The sequence below is a fragment of the Ictalurus furcatus genome, chromosome 1 (assembly GCF_023375685.1).
Source record: "Ictalurus furcatus strain D&B chromosome 1, Billie_1.0, whole genome shotgun sequence".
NCBI lineage: Eukaryota > Metazoa > Chordata > Actinopteri > Siluriformes > Ictaluridae > Ictalurus > Ictalurus furcatus.
The window spans coordinates 6,782,313-6,807,527 of record NC_071255.1 but is presented as its reverse complement, the minus strand read 5'-3'; the positions used below and the strand labels follow the sequence as shown (position 1 = coordinate 6,807,527).

Genomic DNA, 25,215 nt, shown 5'->3' with positions numbered 1-25,215 from the left:
CGTTGCCTTCTTGAGCCAATACAGAAGATGCTGGAAAAGCAAAGACTGCGCAGGACCTGGAGGATTTTTCTGAGGCACAGCGGGCAGTTTAACTGCTCAGGACAAGCAAGGGACTCGTGAACAACTCTCACAAAACATAAACACATTCGTGGATCATCCAGGTAACGACTCATAGAGTCATTAAGAATCAAGGGTTTGACCAGAGTCATTTTTTCATAAGTTCAACTATAATCTTGTCTTGTGGACTATATGTAAACATCTGTTATGTGAAATAACTTCTTCAGGACAGGACTAAATAAAATAAATAAAAAAAACATGGGATTTTTTTTTTTATATCATCCCTCTTATTTTCTTAACAGTATTAAGATTTAGCAGATTCTACAAGGGGTACGCAAACTTTTGAGCACAAGCGTGTATGTGTATATGTGTGTGTGAATATATAACGTTATATACCGACTGTATACAAATCACCTGGATTTATTCGGTGTTCTAGTACATTGCATGGTGTTCCGGCTTGAATTACTCACGAAACGTCGCACATCTCTTATTCTTTCCCCAGACCAAGGCTGCAAGCACAGAGGAAATTTGCCCAATCTCAGCCGAGCTCTCCTCACGCCACTCCGCTTAAACTCCTCGAGGCCGTACCACCCAGCCCTAGCCTTCCTCTCAGCGATCTCACCAAGTGCAAACCCAAAACAGAGGACTTCCTCACCTTCCTCTGTCTAAGAGGTAAGTCCACTATGTAGACGAGGGAACAGGTTCGGGACGGGGAAAAAGAAAAAACTGCTGCCGTAGTTCTAGAGACAGCCGTTTGCTTGAGCTGGATGGCGGCTAACAGATTTCATTGCCGCTCGTTCGTTGACAGCGCTGTACTGGCGGCGGTCCCAGATGTGCAGTGACTGCTACTGTCGTTCTGGCACAAACCGCCGAGTGTTGAGCTACGGCTTCTAAATCCGTTTAACCTCAGTCCTCTCCGTCTCGAAACCCCAGAAGAGGGTGGTTTATTTTCGTGGCTTGTCTGATTATTCTAGCGGTCAAGGTACAGGAACGACATTCTTCTTAGACACACCTTTTCTATAGCCGGTCCAGAGAATTCTGGGTTGTTGGAATGGATCTAGAAATGGGATTATAATCCCACCGTGTGAGTTTTTACATATCCTGCGAATCCTGAGTGGAATTTTCACCTACTTTTTAAAACGTAGACCTTTTAAACCTCTTCTTCAGCAGAGCTCTGAGAGCTCCCGTTTTGCAGCCGAGGAGGCCTCAGTTCAGTTGTAGCAGGTGTCCAATAATACGTTTTACGTGAAACTACACTACGTTACACTCTTAGGAAAAAGCGTGCCTCGAGGTTTCTTCGCTGCCTAACTGGGTTCTACTTGGAACCCTGTGTCGGAGGGGAAAGTCGTTTGTTTTAGATGGTACCTTTCTCCCCAGAGAGTATTAGTTACAGCTGTAATGTGGCGGCGTCACGTCTTTCCATTCTCCATCGTTCTCCGACGTTCCTGCCTCAGGAGCCGTTTCAAGCCAGAGCAAACATGGCGGACTGCAGGTAAATGATCTCCTTACACACGTACACCACTGAGGTGCGTATAAAAAAAAAACAAAAAAAAAACAAACAGCGCAGACTGATTAAAACTGTCTTGCGTTATTGATTAAAGGGCAAAGTTTAAAAATGAAAGCCTCTTTCCCAGTGCCGTTACTCTTCATCATTCCTTATCCACTGTTAGTATGTGGTCAGTCTGCAGAGCTGATTGGTATGGCACGTGTCGAAATTTAACACGGAGCTTATCGTTTTATTTTTTTGAAAGGAAAATGCTGGATTCACTGTATAATATATTTTAAGATGATTGTTGAGCTGTAATTGGTGGATCCGTCCTGGACTATAGATGGAATCGGCAAATGAGGGACACTCGATACCTCAAATGACCCCTAACGTACACAAGCAACCAAAGCAAATATAATGATTATAAGCTGAATAATAATAATAACATGTATAGAAGATTTGGCACCCTGTCCAGGGTGTACCCCGCCTTGTGCCCGACGCTCCCTGGGATAGGCTCCAGGTTCCCCGCGACCCTGATAAAGGAGTAAGCGGTATAGAAGATGGATTGATTGGATGGATGGATGGATATATAGAAGATGCATTAGGAGATAAGTAGTGATAAGTGCTGCAATGCAAAAAAAAAAAAAAAAAGAAATCATTCAGATATGAAAAGGAAGGAAAACGAAGCCCGAATAAGAAAGCAAGAGGAGCAGAAGAGATCATGCACTCGTCAGCCACATCTGTCTTTTTAAAGCCACAGAGATTTCTAGCTTGACGTGAAGCTGCTCATTGATGATACTATAGCAGCTTCTCTTCACACACACACTCTCAGACTCAGAAAAACAAGCCCGTTGCCATAACACCAAGTGCGCAATGTAGAAAAAGACACCGAAGTACATCTTCAGTCAAATACTCAGTCACTTTAAATGTTCCTACTCCATTTAGCTCCATCTCCTGCACCAAGAAATTAAGAAGAAATGGCAAAAATATATGGACACACGAAGCAGTTCCACTGGACGTGAGTCAGAGCATCAGCCATTGTGTTTTCTGGTCCTGGGATGAACAAATCCCATCTCTGATTTGGAAAATGAGGAGAAGTGTTAAAGGGATTACGACCTGTATAGACCACAACAGGCATGCTGAAACGTGACGGCTAAATTAGCGGCAACGTCGGTCCCTTCACAACACGGTACGCGTAATCGATGGGAGACAAATCCCTTAGAAAAGAAACTCTCAGCATGGTCAGACTGCCGCCGTCCCAACATTACCGACATCCCGCAGTCTGAAACATCGATCGAAACCATAACGGAGTCTGAACGTTCCTGAAACATCACTTTTGTAAATGCCAACCAGCAGCTAAAAGACCAAGACAGCTTTGACCTCACGTTGAAGCTCCAGTACTCACGGTGACTTCCACGTGAGGGGAAAGTGCAGTGGTGTCCAAACAGCCTGCGAAACCACCTCATGTTTCTTTCCGTAGTGGGGAATTTGGAATGGCTGACCCTGAACAGGACATTACTTAGGATATATTGTAGACGGGTTGAATCGAGGGCACTGTGATTTTTAGTCTTTTTTGCTTTGATCTCAAATTCACTTCCTTTCACGTTTTTATCAGGACGGCTTTCTTCCCATGCGCGCACACACACAAAAAAATTCACATGCTATAGCGCACAGCTCTGGTTGCACGCACTCGGTGACCCTCCTCGCATAAATGGCTATTGAGGGCATGTGTAGAGCTTCAGAACAGCCACTCGATTATGAGCTCCAGAGCCTTCAGGAAGGATTAGGAGCAGCGTGGATGAAGAGAGACTGAGGCCATGCTGCTGTCTCCACGGTTAACCCTTCTATGCTGTCTCTGGCCTGGGAAAGACCAGTGAAGTAAAAGGATGTCACATGGCAGTAGGTGATCAGTTGGCATTAAACAGAGCCGCAGTTGCTCTTGATAGTTGCTTTCACTGGTGGGGGAGGGTGGGGGGGGGATGTAGGCATGCAATCCAGTACAAAATTGGTGAAATCATGAGAACTGAATATTCTGCAGCATATTAATCTGAAAGGTGCAGCAACATTTAAAACTCCCCTTAAGCATTTTTATCCATCAGTTATATCACGCTGTACACGTGATATTTCCGGGTGCTTTTACATACGTAGCGTTTAGTCTGTCTGAATTCTACTCGGGGGTGTTCCTACCCTCAGTGTGCACTCGGGTGCTGACCAAACTAACCGGTCTCAGACACGCTGAGGTTCAACGTGAACTCTATCTCGGATTGATTTAGCAGCGAGAAAGTGAACCCGACCTTGAACCGACCCAGCTGCCGGAAGAGAACCGGCCGATGACGTGTATGTCGGGTTGAACTGTGAAGCATAGGAGCTGAAGTACTGCGGAAACGCCACGCGCCCTGGAGACTCGGCTCGACGAGCCAAATATCCAAGACGCGAGAAGCAAGATGTTTTAAACTAGTTATTTCATTCTATATTACGTTTATATGGTCATTTATTTAGCGCTGGGTTTTTTTTTTTGTTGTTGTTGTTGTTGCGTTAATGAACGTAAGAGTTTTACGAGTATGTTTTAAGCCCTGAAACACCTTTCAGCCAGCGCAGTGTGAATCCAGAGCAAACCCAATCGCAAATGAAACAAAAGTAGCAAATTTGTTCCGATAGATTTATAGAATTAGGCTTTTTTTAAACAGGGTTTTTACTCTTAAACCTGTCAGACATAACTACCTGACTGTGAGTTACATACACTGCCCAGATTGTGGGCGGCTGTGGTTCAGGTGGTAGAGCGGGTTGTCCACTAATCGTAGGGTTGGCGGTTCGATTCCCAGCCCACATGACTCCACATACCGAAGTGTCCTTGGACAAGACCCTGAACCCCAAGTTGGCAAGTTAGCACCATGCATGGCAGCTCTGCTACCACTGGTGTGCGAATGGGTGAATGAGACTCGGTGTAAAGCGCTACGGTTAGAAAAGCGCTTTTATAAGTGTAGACCATTTACCATGAGGCTATTTAAAAATAAAAATAGCCTGTTGAACCAGAGGGAGCATTCTGGAAGTTTCTAAGCTGAAATGCGGCTGAAGCCGATAACGTTGTTTTTTTTTTTTTTTTTTTAATCTTAGGTCGAGCAAATGCTGAGCGAAAATTTGTCGTCTCATTTCAGTGCAGCAGTGACAGTATTAAGTGTTCAATAATAAAAACTTTATCAGCATGCCCACTTCATTAAAATGAACACGGCTGTGCTCTCGGCAATGTTAACGCTTGTCTGTTAATCCCGGCTGCACCCATATTAAAATATGCAATATTACCAGATTTATCTTCTTTTTTTTTTTTTTTCTTTCTTACTATTTTCGGTAGGAACCGAATACTTCTTGATAAAACTGCATAAATGACGGTGGCCCTATTTATTTTCGCCTGTGGGCGCGAGCCGTTTCGTTCGGCCTCCTTGGCACACGAGCACTCGTCACTCACCTCCGCGTGCTTTTGTCTCTCGTTCTGGTCCAGGTTCTGCCGCGTTGCCCAGTAACATGAAGTACTTCGGGAGCGCGCACGACGACGAAGACGCTGACGAAGAAGAAGACGAAGAAGAGGAGGAGGAAGAAGAGGAGGAGGAAGAGGAGGAGGAGAATGAACGGAGGAAACCGTCTGCTGGTAACATCACATCTTCCTGTCAGGTCTCTCCACGCAGGAGTAAAGCTTCGAGCAGAGTCGTCGCAAACGGAAACGGTACTCTCGGCTCTCCCTGGCACGCTTCTTTCTTTTCCTCTTATGATATATATTTCTATCTGACTGTACATGTTCCATCAGAGCACAAAGTACATTATAGCAGGTCCATTTAAAAAAAAAAAATAAATAAAAAAATACCCCAGAGCAGTTCATTTGCTTTCCATGTCACAGCTTTGGGCAGGTGAGTTACGGTTCTGCTTTCCTTCTCACCATGCAGTTAATGATGCGTGTCTATACACAGCACTCTGTCAGAGTTCCCACATTTTTGCTGCACACTAGCCATGTAGCACAGGGAATTCATATTTCCTGAGACCTGCTGCACATGTGCACGCAGACACAAAGGCTTATGATGTCACCATCCAGTATAACACTCTACAATCCAGTATGAAGTAATCTTTAGAGTCGGTGAAGCGCTGTATATTTAATATGAGAGTCAGGAATCACGTTCTATTGTACAGCCAGAGCTGGGCAATAACGAACGACAGTGACTTTAACGGATACTCTAGAATTGACGTGTTTCTGGAAGGCGTAATGACTGGAAGCCTTTTTTTTTTTTTTTTTTTTTTTTTTTTTTTTTTTTTGCATCACACAATTTAAAGCAAAATAAAAAAAAGCTAATAAACTCCTAACTAATATGACCATCGGAACCGAGGCCTCTGATCCCTTGATGCAGAAAGAGAGTAACAGAAGTGACCAAGAGGAGCAGCTGGAGATTATGTACATAATTATTAGTAATATTTGAAATGGGGAGCTTCTCTGGCCTCGAAATGCACAACAATAAATGTAATTTATTCAAAAAAAATCGAATTTAAATACTCATGAGGAAACACGGGACGCTGGAGAATAATCTTCTGTACAGGTACTTTTTTTTTTTTTTTTCTTTGAGTGTTCATTTAGTTTCTTTAGTAAGGAATAATGGAGTCACTGTATATACTGTATTCACAGCAATGGAAAGTGATGAATATTTATTAAGGGGGGGAGAACCCCTCGATGTAAGGACTAGAGTTTGTTTCACGCCATGTTCAATGTGAAACTAACTTTCTCCTACGTGTAACCGGACTCCGTTGCTCACTCGGCACAATCAGCCTCGTAATCCGACACGGTGGTCACCTGATCCTCCTCCACACACGTGAATCTGTTCACACGGACACTTTTAATCTCGCATGCATCCAACCGCTTACATCGCATCCATCTCGTGAAGCACAGCATCGCATTTATTTCCCATAGCTGGGTATTTATATTTTCCTTTTCAAGCTGCTTGAAACGAGGTTCCGAGACAGGACCCCTTCCTCATCCCGTGCTGGAAATGGTGTCGCTCTCGTCGCCGCCGCACCGCACGCTGTACCTGCATGTGAAACCGGGCTCTGAGAGGCAGCTCTGGGTGAAACGTAAGGAAGTTGACAGTTTAGTGCCACGGCGCTTTATACAGAAACGCCAGCCCCTTCTCCCTTCTCATCTTTTTTTCAATAAGCCAGTGATCCAGACCTGACTTTTATGTGCATTGTTGGCTGAAAATCAGATAGTGTAGTTGATAAGTTGGTCCCAGGAGAAGTTCGAGTGCAGCTTTCATTTAGAAAAGTGACCCCAAAAAGCATGTCAGTATGTGTGTTAATATTTTAACTGGATAATTTTGTTGGGTTTTTTTTATTTTTAGGTCAGGAATAGGACATGTTTAAATGGTGGTCGGAAGCTAATGAAATGACTAAAAGAGGTTAGAAGTCTCTTTTATATCTAGTCATTTAGTCACTAGTCATTTAAACCCATTCAAAATAATTTATGCAGAATCATAAACTTTTTAAAAAATTTTCTTTCTTTCTTTATTTAATGCATAAGGGAAAAAATATGGGCATTCTGCAGCAGTGAACTCTCTAGCTCTACACCTTTTGCCCTCATAAAAAAGGTTGAATTATGAGTATACGTGAATACACCATTTGGAATCCGTATAAGTAGCTGGGTGAATAACTGCCAGTAAACTAGCTTGCATTTGTCAAAGTTAATCACGAGTTAGGTTTCAGTATCTTGATTTACACTGTAATGTTCTCAGCTAAATCTGTCATATATATATATATCCAAACTATTTTGTTTTTCTCTGACCCGAAATGTCAAGAACCAATGGGAATATGTTGAGTAAATATGTCAATCCAAATATGTTGCGCAATCTGTAAGGCCTTCAGAAAGAAGGTTGTGGATGCCTATATGTCTGGCAAGGGATTTAAAAAGATCTCCAAATTATTTGAAATACATCATTCCACTGTAAGGAAAATCCTCTACAAATGGCACAGATTCCAAACAACTGCCAATTAGACCAGGACTGGCATGTTTGGCGCAGTCCAAAGACAGCGTTTCAGGAGAAGCACCTCATACCAACCGTGAAGCACGGTGGTGGAAATGTGATGGTTTGGGGTTGCTTCGCTGCCTCAGGGACTGGACAGCTTGCCTTCATTTATTCAACTTTGAATTCTGAATCATATCAAAGAGTGCTTGAAGATAATGTGAGGCCGTCTGTCTGAAAGTTGAAGTTGAACCGAAAGTGGACCTTTCAACAGGATAATGATCCTAAGCACACGAGCAAATCCACCAAGGAATGGCTCAAAAAGAAGAAATGGAGGGTTACGGAATGGCGTAGTCAAATCCCGGATTTGAAATGTTCTGGGGGATTTGAAACGGGCAGAACGTGCAAGAAAACCCTCAAACATCTTACAACTGAAAGAATATTGCATGGAAGAATGGTCAAAAACTTCCAGCAAGCCTGGTGCACAATTATGCAAAACGCCTACAAGAAATTATTTCTGCTGAAACAGGCAATACTAGCTTCTGAGGCCAAGGGAGTACTTACTTTTCCCACAGAATAATATCACATCTATTGAAATTCCCGTTGAATAAATGATCGAAAAAGCTCATTTTGCTTATGGAGGTGTTCAAGTATATCAACTTTATTGATAGGCAACGATTCAAAGATGATCAAATGTTTGCTTGTCCAAATATGTCAGAAAAGCCAACAATTTCCATGGGGTGTACTTATTTATTCACATGACATTCAGGAAGAGCTAACCATGTAAAAATCAGGGTTTTAGAGATTGGCGTACTTAAAATAGTTTAGTGCTGATGCGGGGTTTCAGTCTTGAGAGAACCCTGCAATATTTTGCCTCTAAACTCTCATATTATGTAGACTATACTGGATTACACATATATAATGTATGTGTGTGTGTGTGTATGTATGTATGTATGTAATATATATATATATATATATATATATAATATATAATATATATATATATATATATATATATATATATATATATATATATATATATATATATGTATATAATATATATATATATATATATATATATATATATATATATATATATATATATATATATATTGTGTGTGTATATATTGTATTCGGATAGTGGCATTTGCTTATGAGACTATACTCTTCCTCTTTGTTTGTGCTCTGTTTTGTTCTACTGCTGTAATGAAACTTGTCTGTTAGTCTGTCTACTCACTAATTTACTTACCTGGATTGATGGATCTTTATTGAGATTCTGATTTTCCTTTTTATCTGTTGTGCATAAATGCTCTTTGGAAAAGTGAAGGCTCTTCCTAATGACACATTTGCTGTCTCTCTCCCTGTGTGCCAGTGTTTAATGGGCATTCCCGGCCAAGTGGGGAAAGGGAGAGAAGCCTGAGGGTCAGGGGGAAAGACAGAGTCCAAGGAAGGGAGAGGGGTTCAGAAACAACCAGGGCTTCAAGCACACACAATCTCCGGCCCAGCAAGCCTGCACTGGAACACAAACAGCAGGTAATGTTGCCTATAAATAATGGATGATTGTTGATGCACACTTAACTAATGTGAAAAAAAGAAAAAAAAAAGTCCCTGAAATATTTTATGTGCTATTATACACGGTGTGTAGATGTGTTGTACATGTGTTAGACTGAAAGAGATTGTTACTTATGATTAAAAAATATATGTATGTATGTATGTTTAGGCATTTTCTCACTTGCACTAGACCATGAGGGATGGGAAGAAATGTAAGGAGAGAGCCTTAAATCATATATACTGCCTGTACATAAGTTTTTGTAGTTCTGGAACCTGTACTGTTCACAGTAAAACAGCCTGCAGCAGGCCTATAGCAACACATGATGTCATCACATCTCTGCCTAATCCCCCCTCCACATCCCCTGACACACATTTAGTGCACTGGAGCTAGTCATGCTAGATAAAAGCTAGACAAAAGCACAGTGTTTGCTGTTGAGTGTCATAAACTACTTTGACAAGTTGTGTGGGTAATGAGTGTGCTGGTGGATGGCGAGGTTTGGGTGACACGGTCACTTCCCCTCCCCCCACCACTCGCACATTCGCAGGCTGAACAATCACAGTAGATGTGCACACACTCCCGAAAGAGGGGCAGCAAGGCCTTTAGTAAGCCCTCTAGTGTTGAAATGTGGCTTTTCTCTTACTAAAACCGGTCAATATATGGAGCGTTTTTTCCAAATTAAACCAAATTTCTTTAACTGAAGTGTTAATAGCATATTTTGGTGAGAGAACCAAAATTAATTTAGCACTATTCATTTGTGCGATTTTACAAACGACACAATCAGCATGCTTGCACTTTCTTTTTTTTTTTTCCCCCCACCAGCCCCATAAAGTGACCCGACCCCAGCGAGCCGCTTCAGCAAACAGTCGGAAGGCACGGAAGGAAGATTTGCCACCGCTTCCCCTGACCAAATCTGTGAAATACCCCAAGGGCCATGTGACCTACACCAAAGCCAGACTGTTGAAAGAGGCGAAGCTAGAGCTGAGTGCCCCGAGGCGGCACTTGGGTTCACAACACACCAACACACACCTTCAGCACAATAACTCAGGAAAAGCCCAAACTGGTCGCAGCAGGACACAAAAACAGTTGCCACCATCATCCACAGTCAGACGCAGTGGACTGCGACAATCGAAGAGGCAGCTGGAGATGGCGGTGGTTAAACCGAGCCAAGCAGGGACTGAAGTGGAGGTCAAAAGGGTAAAGGTGCAGGTCATTCCTCTGGATACACGGAGCAGGAGAGCAGCTCAAAAGCCTTTGCATACAGGAACAATGGAACTGCGAGTAACGGGACCCCGGAGACCCAAACGAGCCTCTGCTGGGAAGTTACCGCTTGTCAAACGGACGCAGTGTAAAGCCACATCTCGGGGCAAGAGCAGCTCCGCTACCTCAGCTCATCATCACCACAGGGACGTCCTGAAGCCAGCCACAATTGCCAAACCAGCCAAGCCTCTGAGACCCAGCGAGCCTATCAAAACAAACAATCCTACTGACCCTAGTGACTCACTTAACCTAGCCAAATCTCCTAAACCAGCAGAGCCCAAAGTTGGTCAGGACAAGGAGCGAGGCAAATGTGGCATTGTACCCGAGATGACAGAGGTTCCTGTGTTCCATCCAAGCCCACGTGAATTCCACGACCCTTTGGTGTACGTGGAGCTGGTACGAGAGCGGGCCGAGCCCTTTGGCCTCTTTCGTGTGGTTCCACCAGCTGGGTGGCGGCCTGAATGCAAGCTGAAAGAGGAGATGCGTTTTGTCTCGCATGTGCAACATGTGCACAAGCTGGGCCGACGCTGGGGCCCTAACGTGCAGCGAATTGCCTGCATCAAGAAACACCTGCGTGCTCAAGGCATCAACATGGAGGAGCCACCATTAATCGGTATGGATACACAGTGGAAAGATGTTTTCAATCTTACCTTATTTTTATTATGCATTTTTTGGCAGTCACGTCAATTCATTCTAAACCTGTGTAGGTATGTGGTCTACCATAAGTGCCTTTTGACAAATGGGGTGGTGATGGTGGTAGTTGGGGGGGGGGGGAAACTTCAAAAAAGATGAGAAATCAAGTTATGGCCAAAACTGGTGTATACTGTAGCTACAAAACCAAAATTACACTGGGTAAGGAGCCATTTTAACACACGCAGTGGTAAAAACACAACTCCTCACACAATGAATGTCTGGGTTTTATCGGGTTTCTAACTTTACTTCTGAGATGCACGCGAGAGAGAGAGATATTTCAGGAAGACCTGTAGTTTTCAGAGCTTTGAATCGTATACAATGTTCAAATTTGACCATGCGAAGGGTTTACCCAGGCTACCACCAAAAGAGTGAACCCACCCAAGCAGGTACCGCATTTCACGGCTTAGTTGTGCTGCTCCTGAAGACTTTGAGCATTTCGCAGTACGAGGGATGAAAATGTTTATTGTTACAGCAGGAATCAGAACGTAGATTTATTGGCCACTTGCACAAGTTTCTTAGTACTATGTGCGTATCAGCTCAATAACCGACTAACAGAGTAACACAAATCATGTACGTGAAACTAATTTTATTTATACATATAAACAGATTGTTGTTGTTGTTGTGCAGAGGAAGTTGTATCTGACTGCAATGTTTCTTAAGCGGTCACTGCTCCTCAAGTATAGTGTAATAATATTTAATATATTAGACTTGATCCACTGGCCCATCATTTAACAAACTTCCCTTGAGCTGGGATTAAAGATTGAAAAGGCCCTTAAGATAATGGCAGAAATTCTGCCAAGAGGTAATGATGGCAAACGCAAGTCGACAAGCATGCCAAGCAAACGGTATTGAAACACAGGGAGTGTCTTCATATCGGTGCCAATTTACACACACAGTGCCCTTCACTAAGATTGGCACCCTTGGTAAATATGAGCAAAGAAGGCTGTGAAAAATTGTCGTCATTGTTTAACCTTTTGATCTTTTGTTAAAAAAAAAAAAAAAAATCTGAAATATTCTCTGCTCTCATGGATATCAAACAATTGCAAACACAACACAGGTTTATTAAAAAAAAAAATATCTTGGTTAAATATAGGTGTGCAACTGGCACCCCAGGAATTCATATGAGAGAAATATATTTGAAATATATTCCCATTGAGTATTTTAGTCCACCTGGGTGATGGGGAACAGGAAATTGTTCAACCATGACTTCCTGTTTCACAGGGGTATAAATATGAGGTAACACACAGGCCAGATTCCCCTAGTCATTCATAACAACGGGTAAGACACATGAATATAGCTGTGATGTGCAGCAAAAGGTTGTTGAGCTTCACAAAATTGGAAGATGGGAATGAATCAATCTGGAAGAGGTCGTGTGTCTATATTCTCACAATACATTGTGAAGAGGACGGTTCGAGTGGCCAAAAAAAATCTCCAAGGATCACAGCTGGAGAACTGCAGAAGTTATTTGTGTCTTGGGTTCAGAAAGTCTCCAAAACTACAATCTGAAGTCACCTACATCACCACAAGTTGTTTGGAAGGATTTCAAGAAAAAAGCCTCTACTCTCATCCAAAATCAAACTCGAGCGTCTTCAGTTTGCCAGACACTACTGGAACTTCAAATGGGATCGGGTTCTATGGTCAGATGAAACCAAAATAGAGCTTTTTGGTAATAAACACCAGAGGTGGTTTTGGTGCGCACAAAGAGGTAGCCATATGGAAAAGTACCTCATGTCCACGGTTAAATATGGAGGTGGATCTTTAATGTTTTGGGGCTGTTTTTCTGCCAGAGGACCTGGACATGTTGTTAGGATACATGGCATCATGGACTCTATCAAATATCAAAAGATATTAAATGAAAACCTGACCGCCTCTGCCAGAAAGCTTCAGATGGGCCGTGGTTGGATCTTCCAGCAGGACAACGATCCAAAACATACATCAAAACCAACGCAAAAATAGTTTACTGACCACAAAATCAAGGTCCTGCCATGGCCATCCCAGTCCCCTGACTTGAAACCCATAGAAAACCTGTGGGGTGAACTGAAGAGGAGAGTCCACCAGCGTGGACCTCGAAATGTGAAGGATCTGGAGAGATTCTGTATGTAGGAACAGTCTCAGATCCCTTCCCATGTATTCTCCAACCTCATCAGGCATTATAGCAGAAGACTCGGAGCTGTTATCTTGGTAAAGGGAGATAGCACAAAGTATTGACTAAAACGGTGCCAATAATTGTTGTACACCTATATTTAACAATTTTTTCATTCGATAAACCTGTGTTGTGTTTGCAACTGTTTGATATCCATGAGACCAGAGTATTTTTGTGTGTTTTTTTTTTTTTTTTTTTTTTTAAACAAAATATCAGAAGGTTAAACAGTGAAGATAAATTTTCACCGCTTTCTTTGCTCATATTTACCAAGGGTGCCAATATTAGTGGAGGGCACTGTGTGACCGGTTTGAGACATTTATTTTTAGAACATCATTGTTGACAGAAGGTAGTCTGTCATCATCCTTCATCTTTATGAATACGTTGCATGAACGGTTTCTCTCTGGCTTCCTGTTCTTATGAATGCGACCTATATTTCTTTCTTTCATATTATGCAATGTGACCACAACGGATCCAGACACTCCTGGAGCCAAGCCCAGTGTGCACGCTCAATCTGGCCACCTGTAGTCAGTTGAGAACATTCAGCTTTACAAAACCACCTGGCAGCCTCTCAGTGCCACTCCAACAAGACCCACATTGACTGCGTAGACCGTGCACACAAGGCTATAATGAGAACTATGACTACTCCTAACAATGAAGAACAAGAGGACAGATCAGTTCAGTTTGTTTTTGGTTGGGTCACCTGGCCACTCTAATTGAAGTAAACATCACTTCTACTAAAACTCTGTAAATGAATTCATATTTAATGTTACACTCAGCGTCCACTTTATTAGGAACCCCTGTACACCTGCACATTCATGCAGTTATCTAATCAGCCAATCATGTGGCAGCATTGTAATGCAGAAGAAAAAAAAAAAAAATCGTGCGGATACAGGTCAGGCGATTCAGTTAATGTTCACACCAAACATCAGAATGAACAAAACGTGTGATTCTCGGTAACCTTAACTGGTCCTGAGTATTTCAGAAACTGCTGATCTCTGGGGATTTTCACACACGACAGTCTCTAGAGTTTATTGTAAAAGGTTATTGTAATTTTTCCCTAAAATGTTTGACCTTGAGGGTGGGGGAAAAGTTGTGGGAAATCGGGGGTGTGTAGACTTTTTATATCCACTGTAGGTGTAAATTTTATTTGACCGTGCCAAATTAGTTCTTGTCCCGTGATCAGCTTTTGATCATCTTCATGTGTGGCATTTAAACCTCGACAACCTGAGATTATTTACTGGAGTGATAACTCGCGGACGGTTATTGCGAATCCAGATGTTTGCATGTTGTAAATCTTTCGTCTTTCTTCCACTAGGTTAGGACAGCAGGGGGTGGCATTTGTCTTTGGAACGTGAAGGGTTTCACGTGCAGGGTTTTTGATTTACATGAACATCTCCAGTTTCTCCATGATCCTGAACTATTTTAATCATGTTGTAAGAAATGTTAAATAATTTGATTTGGTTTGTAATATAGGTCTTTTTGTTTAACTAGCATCTATCCCGATAACGCCATTGGGATTGGATCATCATGGATTTGTTTGGAGCCCACTTACCGTGGGGTCTTTAGGTATTCATCCCTTTGCTAAGGTTATTGGCTGACCCTGAAGCGCTCAGCTTCTATGACCAGAAGGCGAATCAGTGCTGAATAAACGAGTTCCTTTTAGCACCGTTTCCCATCCGTCCATCAAGTGAGAAACTCGTCCGGCTTTTTCTAAATTCCATTTATCAATAGAATTAGTCACACTGAGATGATATTACAAATGTGGTTCGCTTCTGTTCTCCATGTCCTTCCTCGGTGATTGGCTCATAATACCAAGCTCGGGTTCTTATGTCTCGAACTGTTTCTAGCATTCGATTTAGTGTCGGCAGAACGCGTGATCTCCGGCACTGGTTTGTAGAAGGTTTTCATAAAGTTTGATCACGGAGAATGGTCCCTGAGCCAAGGAGTGTTCATTTAAGCATGCCTGTCCTTCCCTATGTCCTCGTCTGAGGTAAACTTGCCAGACTATGGTGGTTTAAGGATGATTTTGTTGATCAGGGCTGGTCTGGGCTCAGAAGTCCGGAATATGGGATAGCCAGTGTTAAGTAGTCCACCTTGAAATTCTTTGATAAACCTTTTTAAAGTTCCTATTTTCTGGGTGTATCTTCATTCTGGATAATATTAATTTTTTTATGTGTCAATCATTTGTCTTTTAGTCATTTCGGTGTTTTTTTTTTTTACCCGGCCTAGCTCTGCGTGGATTCCTAATAGCTGGGAAAACCATTTCATGTGTGGGTTGGGTGCAGGCCTAGATGACTCATGGGTGGTACCTAGTTTCACTTTTTGGCTGCTCATATTCCTGGTCAAATCTACGGTAGTCGTCTCTCTCACCAAGCCCCTCCCCCCCCTCCCCACACACACACACTAAATAACTCTTTAGTGTTCTTTGTGGCTCATTTGTTTGGGAAAAGGACTATATCCGTGGGGTTTTTGTTGGGTTGGTTGCCTGGTCTGAATGACGTTCCAATGTGATCACTATTTTATGGTCTTCTGACTGGTGTGGTAAATCGACCTTTCATACCTTCTTGTCTTTTTTGACCCAGCTCTTGGCAGGTTCTATAGTTATTCAGGCTTTCAGATTCAAATTGGACATTTGTATATCTGGTGTCTGTAGGTCCTGATACCAATCTTGACATGAAACGTCCATGGAGTTTGTATGAACAGTGTGTTGTAATCTCATGGTTTGGCAGTTGCTTGTGACGGCATGAGTCTCTTTCCTATAATGGGTTAAAAAAAAAAAAGTATCATCCCCATTTACTCTTTCTTTAATAGGTGGCTGTGAATTGGACTTAGCCCGATTCTTTCAGCTCCTGAATGACATGGGTGGCATGCAGCAAGTGACAGACCTGAAGACGTGGGGCCGTCTCGCTGACCTGCTGGGCATCCCACGCTCCGCACAGGACCGGCTCGCTAAACTGCAGGAGGCCTACTGCCAATACCTGCTCTCTTATGACTCACTGTCTCTGGCACAGCGGGCACAGCTGGAAAAGGACGTGCTGGCTGAGAAAGAGAGCCTGGAGAGGAGACACGGGCCCCTGGAGGGACAGGCAGACACATTGCAACATGCTGCACTGCTCCTACCACGCTGCGAACCCAAGAACGGCCTGGTGAACGGTGCTCTTCACCGGAGCGGCGTGCGAGAACGCCTCCGAGAGCTTGACCCCATGGGCAGGAATGGCCGCCTGGGACGGCAGGAGAGAAAAGAAGGTGGCATACTGACTGAGCTGCACAAATGCATATACAAGGTGCAGAGTCTGTGCTTTTTTCTGTCCATGAGTCTCATTTTATAAATAGGGCTTTTTCAGTCTGTGTTTTTATTTGCAGGGGAAATCGTTCTCTCTAACAACTTTCTACCGGGCAGCCAGGAATACCATGAATATGTGCTTCAGCCAGGAGCCAGACACAGCTGAAGTAGAGGTATGTTCTTTTCAACCTACAGTCATGTGAAAAAATAAGTACACCCCATGGAAATTGTTGGCTTTTTTGACATTTGGACAAGCAAACATTTGATCCTCTCTGAAACAGTGCCCAGTAATAAAGTTGGTACGCTCTGTTAATACCAAATGACGCATAAAATTGGCATCTCGTAGTCATTTTCACAAGTTCAATTAACAAAACAGATCAGTCGCATGGAAATAAGTAAGTACACCCCTACATTTTCACCCCTTCAAATCCAGAAATTTTTAATCAGGGGTTCAATATTTGGTGCCAGTGATTAGAACCTGCTTATGGAGTGCAGGTGGAACCGGTCTTATTCATACCCCTCTCGTATCTAGTGTCTGGTGTTCCCTTTGCTATTGAGGTGTGGGATTGGAGATGTTAAAGCATGTAGAAGATAGGATGGATCCATTTCAGTTTGCGTACAGAGCAGGGAGGGGTGTTGAAGACACCTTAACTACTCTTGTGCATTTAGTAGCTCAACATTTGGAGACCCCAAGAACAAGGGCACGGCTGGCTTTTATTGGTTTCTCATCTGCTTTTAGTACAATTAGGAGCATGTGTTAGCTGAAAAGCTTGTTAAACTGTTTAACCTGGATCGTAATTTTGTAGGACGGATATTACATTTTTTATCGAACAGGACTCTGTGTGTGTGTGTGTCAATTGTTTGCTGTCTTCCAAGTTATGTTCTCGTGCAGGTTCCCCTCAAAGGTGCGTTCTTTCCCCTCGGCTTTCTATTTTGTACACTTAGGATCGCAGGAGTACATTTGACAATGGGTATACGCTGAAGTTTGGAGATGATACCGTTATTGTGAGCCTCCTATAGCAAATGAGGAGACATCTCATGGACCTGTGGTAGAGGACGTTTTTTTCTTGTTTATTGGCGTGAGAATTGTAGTCAAACTTAAACATATCGAAGACCAAAGACATGATCGTAGACTTTGGAAAGTCTGCTATTTCTATCTCTACTCCCTATCATTCATGGAAGGGACATTGAGCTTGTGGATGAATATGGACACTGGGGTACAGTGATTGATGATAAATTAAACTTTGATGCGAATACTGATGCAATTTGTAAGAAGATTCAACAGTGTTTGTTTTTCTTAAGAAAAATGAAATCTTTAAAAGTATGTACAGTGTTACTGGCACTGTTTTATTCAATATGTTATTTCTTACTGTGTCGTATTATGGTTTGATTGTATTAGCTTGTCTGGTAAGAACAGAATGACTAAGCTGATTAAGACTGCCTCCAAGGTGATCGGAGTTCAGACATTGCTTCAAGACATTTTTAAACAACGTGTTGTTAAAAAAGCTTACTCAATAATTAACTGCCCATCACCTCCATTATATAAAGAGTTTGTTGTCCTCCCATCAGGCCATAGATATAGAGCAATTGGGGGGAGGACAAGGAGCTTTAGGAATTCATTCATACCAACTGCTATTTCAATGTTAAATCGTCTGTAACCATGGGTAATATGGTGATACTTGAATTGATGGTTCTTGGAACCCCCCTCCTTTTTTTTTTCTTTTTATTTTCTTCCTATTTATATTCATGTTCTTATAATGTCTTTAGTTTGAATATTCACGTGTGTGTTAATGTGATGTGTGGCACCTGTGCAAACCAGATTTCCTAAGGGATGAATAAACTGAACTGAACTGTGGTGTCATCATGCTAGGATTTAAAGAGTTCTGTAAGGCCTTCAGGAAAAAGGTTGTGGATACCTATCCGTCCGGCAAGGGATTGAAATAGATCTCGAAATTATTGGAAATACATCATTCCGCTGTAAGGAAAATAATCTATAAATGGTGCAGATTTCACATGACCGCCGATTAGTCCAGGACTGGCCGTCCCAGCAAATTCAGCCCAAGAGCAGACCGTCTGATGAAAAAAGTAGCCTCCAAGAACTCCCAAATTTCATCACAGGATCTGCTAGTAAGTCTTGCAACTGTTGATGTCAAAGTGCATGCTTCTACAATCAGAAAGGGAGGCGAGCCAGGAAAAGGCCTTTGCAAGACTACAGTTTGCCAATGTGCAAAGACCAGGCCTTTTAGATTAATGTGCTCTGGACAGATGAATCAAAGATAGAGTTGTTTGGCCACAGTAACAGCAGACATGTTTGGCACAGACTAAAGACAGCGTTTCAGGAGAAGCACCTCATACCAACTGTGAAGCACGGTGGTGGAAATGTTACGGTTTGGGGTTAGTTCTCTGCCTCAGGGACTGGACATCTTGCATTCATTTATTTATTTATAATTCATCTATGAATTCTGCATCATATCAAAGAGTGCTTGAAGATATAAAGTTGAAGTTGAACTGAAAGTGGACCTTTCAACAGCACACTAGCAAATCCACCAAGGAATGGCTCAAATTGAAGAAATGGAGGGTTGTGGAGTGCCCTGGTCTATATTTTCCCCGGGTCGTGACCTAGTACCAGGCCGTGGAAGAGTTGCAAGAACATTCTAGGAAAAATGTCTGTATACGCCACTGTATTATTTATTGTACGTTTTGCCCTTTAAGGCCCACGATCCAAATTTACATAGAGGGTGTGATTTCAGAAAACACTGGTTCCACTCTTGTAACAGGCTCAGCCAGTGTTAACATGAGCGCGAAACAAACGTCGTTTGAAAGTTTCTTTATTGGAGGAGGTAAGAAAAGACCGAGCGATGGCGATGACCTAGAGACAGCTACTGACGAGAAAAGGAGAAAAAAGAAAGCCGCCTTTAACCGAAAATATTATGAGTCATCTCTAATATCCAGTCATATCCCAACGCCATGTGTATAATATGCGGAGATAAATTTGCTAATGAATCGATGAAGCCCTCAAAATTGCTTTGGCATCTGGAAAATAAGCACCCAGTATTAAGAGACAAGCCCCTTGATTACTTTCAGGGAGCATTCTCGAGTCTCACTGTCCCCCATCCCTCCTCATTGGGACTGGATTATTGCAGGGAAACAAGTCCAGGGCTCCCTATGATTGAGTGTTATGGTGAGTTGTAATGTTTTGTTTTAATTTGTTGTATGCCGTGGACATTGTGGTGTAATTTGACAATTTCATGTCAAAATTTCATGCCCCCCCCCCCAACCGGTCAATGAGAACATTTTCAAAACGAAACCAGTCTGTGGTGTGGAAAAGGTGGGAGACCCCTGACCTAGACAAAGCTCGGATTTGAAACGGGCAGAACGTGCAAGAAAACCCCTCAAAGATCTTTGCAACTGAAAGAATATTGCATGGAAGAGTGGTCAAAACTTCCAGCAAGCCTGGTGGACAATTATGCAAAACGCCTACAAGAAGTTATTTCTGCTAAAGGGGGCAAAACTAGCTTCTGAGGTCAAGTGTGTACTTTTTCTTATTCCCACAGAAGAATATCACATCTATTGATATTTCCGGTGAATAAATTATTGAAAAAGCTCATTTCCCTTGTGGTTTTGTTCAGGTATATCAACTTTATTAATAGGCACCGTGTCAAAGATAATCAAATCCTTGCTTTGTCCAAATGTCAAAAAAAAGCCAACAGTTTCCATGGGGTGTACTTATTTTTTCACACGACTGTAAGTATGATAGAACACAACTTTCATTAGGCTGAATCCAAAAGGTTTTGACCCAACAGAAGTTCACCAAAGGTTTTCTTTTTTTTTTTTTCCTTTTTTTTTAAATTTTTTTTTTTTTTTTTTTAACTCAAAGGCCTTTACACACAAGTACACTGTTTCTGAGGACCGCTTTTCTTTTTCCCCTTACTTCTGTTTAACCTCTCCATTTTTCTGCATACCCTTTTTCTCTCTTTCTGTAGCAAGAGTACTGGAGACTTGTAGAAGAAAAAGAATGCCATGTTGCAGTGCATTGTGGGCGAGTGGATTCAAAGACTCATGGGAGTGGATTTCCTGTGAGCAAGTCTGAGCCATTTTCAAAGTAAGAACCTGCATCGATCATGTCATGCAATATCAAAACTGTTGTTTAACTATTACTGTTTAGGACATTTGTGCATAAAATAAACTTAAATACACTTACAGTTACCGGCAGAAGTTTGCATATACCTGTAGGAAAAGAAGATGAAGACACAAAGCCAACAAGACATTTCGTGTTATATTACTTTTGATCATGATAATGACAGGAAAATGGAAGGTTACATACACTGTATGATCAAATGTTTGTGTACACCTTTTTGTGAAAGCTATTCAAGCACACGATTGTATAGCGTGTCTTTATATGCTGAATTCCATTACAATTTCCCTTCACTGGAACTAAGAGGCTCAAACATGTTCCAGCATGACGGTGCTCAAAGCGAGGTCCATGAAGACGTGTTTTGCCAAATTTGGACTGGAAGAACTCGATTGGCCTATACAGTGCCCTGACCTCAGCCTCTCTGAACACCATCGGGATGAACTGGAATCCCGAAATCAGTGTCTAACCTCACTAATAGTCTTGTGGCTGAGTACAGCAAAGGTGGACTAAATCTGGAATGGGATGGTTAACAAGCACATATAGGTGTCATGGCCAGGTGTCCACAAACGTTTGGTCATGTATTGTATGTAACCATGGTTCTTCGACTGATCGGAGAACCACCAGAGCAGTTTCCTTCAGAACTGGTGGTGTTTTCCCATTTCCCTTCCCATTTCCTTCCTTCCTGGTATAAATACATCTAGCAGAGTCGTCACTGTGACACAGAGTTAGACTATAAAAGGTCCCTGCTGTGTGTGGTCATGCTCACATATAGATGCTCACTTATAGAGCCACAGATACGTACTGTATGTTACCTTCCATTCTATACACTGCATTGTTGGTTCCTTTCAGAAGCAGTGAAGGCCATGTATCAAATTCAGTCCACCTTGCCAGACAGCGCTTCCAGACAGCACTAAACAGTGCAAATACCATTCTTTTTTCCGAGACTGAGAATCACTTAATATTATTGAAGATGAAAGGTACTCAGGCGCTGATACTGTTGTGTGTGGTGGGTTTTTTTTTTTTTTTTTTTTTTTATAAACTACTTTATTGAGAACAAGAATCACTGAGCATGCTGATACTGCATTCTGTTTAGAGTGAGAATTCAGAGCTTCAATATCTACGGTTTACCTGTAGCATTTACGATTTTTGACGCCTTGCTGCAGCAGAATGAGACGCACATGAACACCTGTGCATTTCAGCTAAAACAGCCCATGAATAAAAATTATAATAAAATATATATATATTTATACAATTCATAATAGAATAAAAACATGAATGAAATTCTCCTGGCTGAGCAGCAAATTCCCTCAAGTAAATAAGCACAAGGGACGGCTTGGTTTTTTAAATGAATTTTTTATTTATGCTGTTAGCATGTAGCCGTCTTGTTCAGTGATGTGAACTAGGCTTTTTGTGGTAAATTTGTTTTTTTTTTTTGTTTTTGTTTTTGTTTTTTTTCTTGCTGCTTAGATTTTCTTGTTAGCAATGTTGGCACCTCTGAGAATTATTAAATATGCTGATATCGTACTCCAGGCTTCTTCAATCTTATCTGCAAAGGCCCAGTGTGCCTGTAGGCTTTCATTCCAAACAGGGAGCCACACATGCCTTGTTTAATCAGTTCAATCAACTGTTAAGTGTCTCCTGTTTGGCTGGGTTGAAAGCCTGGAGCCACATTGGCCCTTTGTGGATAAGACTGAAGACCCCTGTTGTACTCTATTGAACATAGGCACCACGTTTTATTGGGTGTGAGGATGACCCAAGTGATGTACCTCTTAGTGCTGCTCAGAAAGTAGCCATAGCATGGGTCAAATGGCATTTAATAGAAGAAGACACCTCTTGACATGCATTCGGGAATGCTTGTGCAATCACTTTCTTCACCTAGTAGTTCTTTACGTACTTCTATATAAGGCGTCAGAGTCCTCACTGGGTACATGGTAAATGGTCTGCACTTATATAGCGCTTTTTTTTAACCTTAGCGGTCCTACAAAGCGCTTTACACTGGTTGTCATTCACACACACACACACCAATACAGTACACTGCCATACAAGGCGCTAGCTTGCCATCGGGAGCAACTTGGGGTTCAGTGTCTTGCCCAAGGACACTTCGGCATGTGGAGTCATGTGGGCTGGGAATCGAATCTCCAGCCATACGATTAGTGGACAACCCGCTCTACCACCTGAACCACAGCCGCACCATGACTGGGGACTAGGCTCAAATTTCCATCTCCAAGAACGGATAGGTTAAATCATGTACTGTGGGATCAATATCTTTTGGCAGGAATGCTGGATTCAGCGACAGTGTGACGTGCTTAAACTCTGCCGACCAATTGCACGTGCAGTTCACTGACTCACCTGGCTGTAGCGATGGCCAGTTTGGTTATGTAGCAACCATAGATATGTAGCTAACAAATACAGGACCGATGCGTGCATTCTTCCAGAGCTTGTTCACCCACCAAAATCACTTGATGGTGGTTGATGTAAAATACCACAGAGATGCTGTTGGTCCAGATTAGTAAATGAGGCCCTTTTAAGTTTTATGGAAAATGTTGAATACATTCAAAAGCCAAAGGGATGAATGAAAAGGATGTTGATATGCTGATGTCAAGCCTCATTTTTTTTTCATCTTCTTTTTACTTAGAGGTTTTACCACATCTCCCCACAGCTTTGCTGGGAAGCATCTGCGTCTTTTAGACATTTTGGTCTCTTCGATCTAAAAATGAGATGCATTCCATCGACTTTTTTGCAGGGAAAAAAAAAAGAAATATGTTTACGGCATTCAGCAGCCGCCCTTTTAAAGAGTGACTTATGTTTATCTCATTTATACAACTGAGGAGTTGAGGGTTAAGGGCCTTGCTCAAGGGCCTTGAACTCACGACCTTCCAGTCAGTAGTCCAACATCTTAACCACTGTGCAACCACTGCCCTATATCTGAAATATCTCTGAGGAAAAACCCAGTCAGGCTTTCTGTTCTGTGTATGATTTATATTGCTTGTTTTTGTAGTAGTGACAGCACTTCTGCACTCAGTATAGCCAGTTAGCTTGGATATGGCGCCACTGAGTGATGGACCCCTGTGTTTGGTGGTCGACTGTGAAACTGTAAATGATACCCTGCAAGCTTCATAGCTATTGGTCTGTTATCAAACTTGAAAGATCTGTCCCGGTACCAATGACGGCTGGTTGTTACCAGGCTTCGACAGTGGCATTTGAGCCAGCCCAGTGATTCGCACCCTGTTGATATGACTCCCGTAGCTTGGAGTGCTGTCTGTGTTGTGTTGTCTAGCTTGGAATGCACATATGAGCTCATTACAGAAATTGGTACACTGTTCAATATAGGCCAGGCACTAGCATGGGTGCATATACAACGACATGGATTAATCACTTGGTATTGGACGGAGGAAACAGCTTTTATTTTGCCAAGGCAACCTTAACACGAGTTTGCCGTGTACTCGGTGTCGACGCTATGCTGTGATCCTGCTTTGCACTCTGATCTTCAGACTGCTTCAGTGGTGAGCTACCAGCACTCTCTGCTGAAGTGGTCATCAAGTTCAGCGAATGAAATCCAGCCACTGATGGCAGGTTCTGTCTCTGTATGCGACACAGCTGTATTAGAGGCACCCCTGGGCTCCGTACTTCAGTGTGCTGTTGCATTGTTGTCAACAGCCCTTGCTGTTGGCTTGCCTACTGCCACATGTTCTGTTCTGGATTCCAACACAGTGAAAGCTCTTACTCCTTTTTCAGCCAAGTCTTCTGCCCAATTCTGTTCCCGCTGCTGTGTTCCCAGTGGGCTTTTCTGCCCATACCTGCTGCTTGCTTCATTTCTCGCTATGGCTGTGCAAAGCCAGAGGAAGGTGACAGCAGAATTTCCGTAGCTTGAAAGGTGTGTTTTGCACGTCGCTTAACATTTATTATTCTGCAGTTCCCAACCAATTTAGGTATTGATCATGTCATTCATACAACTCTGGAGCAAATCAGGGCTTGTAGGCTACTTGTTTTCAAGTGGAGGTATCACGATCACACTCTGACTGTGCATATTTTACCAATAACAATAATAAGATTAGGGAAAAAAAAAAGTGTTTTGGATCGCCCTTTTCAACTCTTTGACAAGACGAGAATGGGAGAGAGGCAGACATTCTCTAGACTGCACACAAGGGATTGCAGTTACGACTTTGCTATTTGTGCTTAGCAAGGAGATGACCAAATGGAGATACTCCACTAGTTCCAAAGAAAACTGCTTTGAACTGTAGAACGTTTGGTTCTTTTGAAAATAACTCATTCGGGATCTATTTATTTAATTAATTAATTTGTTTTTACTGTATGTTTTACATTGTTGTCTTGCTGTAGGATGCATCTGCATTTCATTTGTGTGTTTGGTATTCTTGCTAGTCCTATTAATTGTAAAATAGAGGCCCATTACTTGTATTGATATAAAAACGTGTAGGCTGTGTATCTTCACCTGGAGTGATCATCTTAGTACTTTGGTGGAAAGTTTTCTGTCATGTTATTTACTTCATAATGTATTTGATGCTCAACACATATCATCACTTCGCCAGGCATGGATGGAATCTTACTGTGCTTTCCAATAACTCAGGATCCATCTTGCGTCACCTTGGTGCTGTGCCAGG

At 42.3% G+C, this 25,215-nt stretch overlaps 1 protein-coding gene across 1 annotated transcript in view; it reads left to right on the top strand.

The window, feature by feature from the left end:
* jarid2a (jumonji, AT rich interactive domain 2a) overlaps positions 1–25,215 on the top strand; it is a 71,558-nt gene that overhangs the window by 31,811 nt on the left and 14,532 nt on the right. Inside the window, exons 4-12 of the mRNA XM_053622147.1 lie at positions 560–729; positions 5,040–5,261; positions 8,906–9,066; positions 9,905–10,577; positions 10,614–10,955; positions 15,990–16,462; positions 16,542–16,634; positions 20,445–20,563; positions 25,144–25,214. Of these exons, the coding sequence (XP_053478122.1) occupies positions 560–729; positions 5,040–5,261; positions 8,906–9,066; positions 9,905–10,577; positions 10,614–10,955; positions 15,990–16,462; positions 16,542–16,634; positions 20,445–20,563; positions 25,144–25,214 (2,324 nt within the window). The remainder of the gene's footprint in view (positions 1–559; positions 730–5,039; positions 5,262–8,905; positions 9,067–9,904; positions 10,578–10,613; positions 10,956–15,989; positions 16,463–16,541; positions 16,635–20,444; positions 20,564–25,143; position 25,215) is intronic.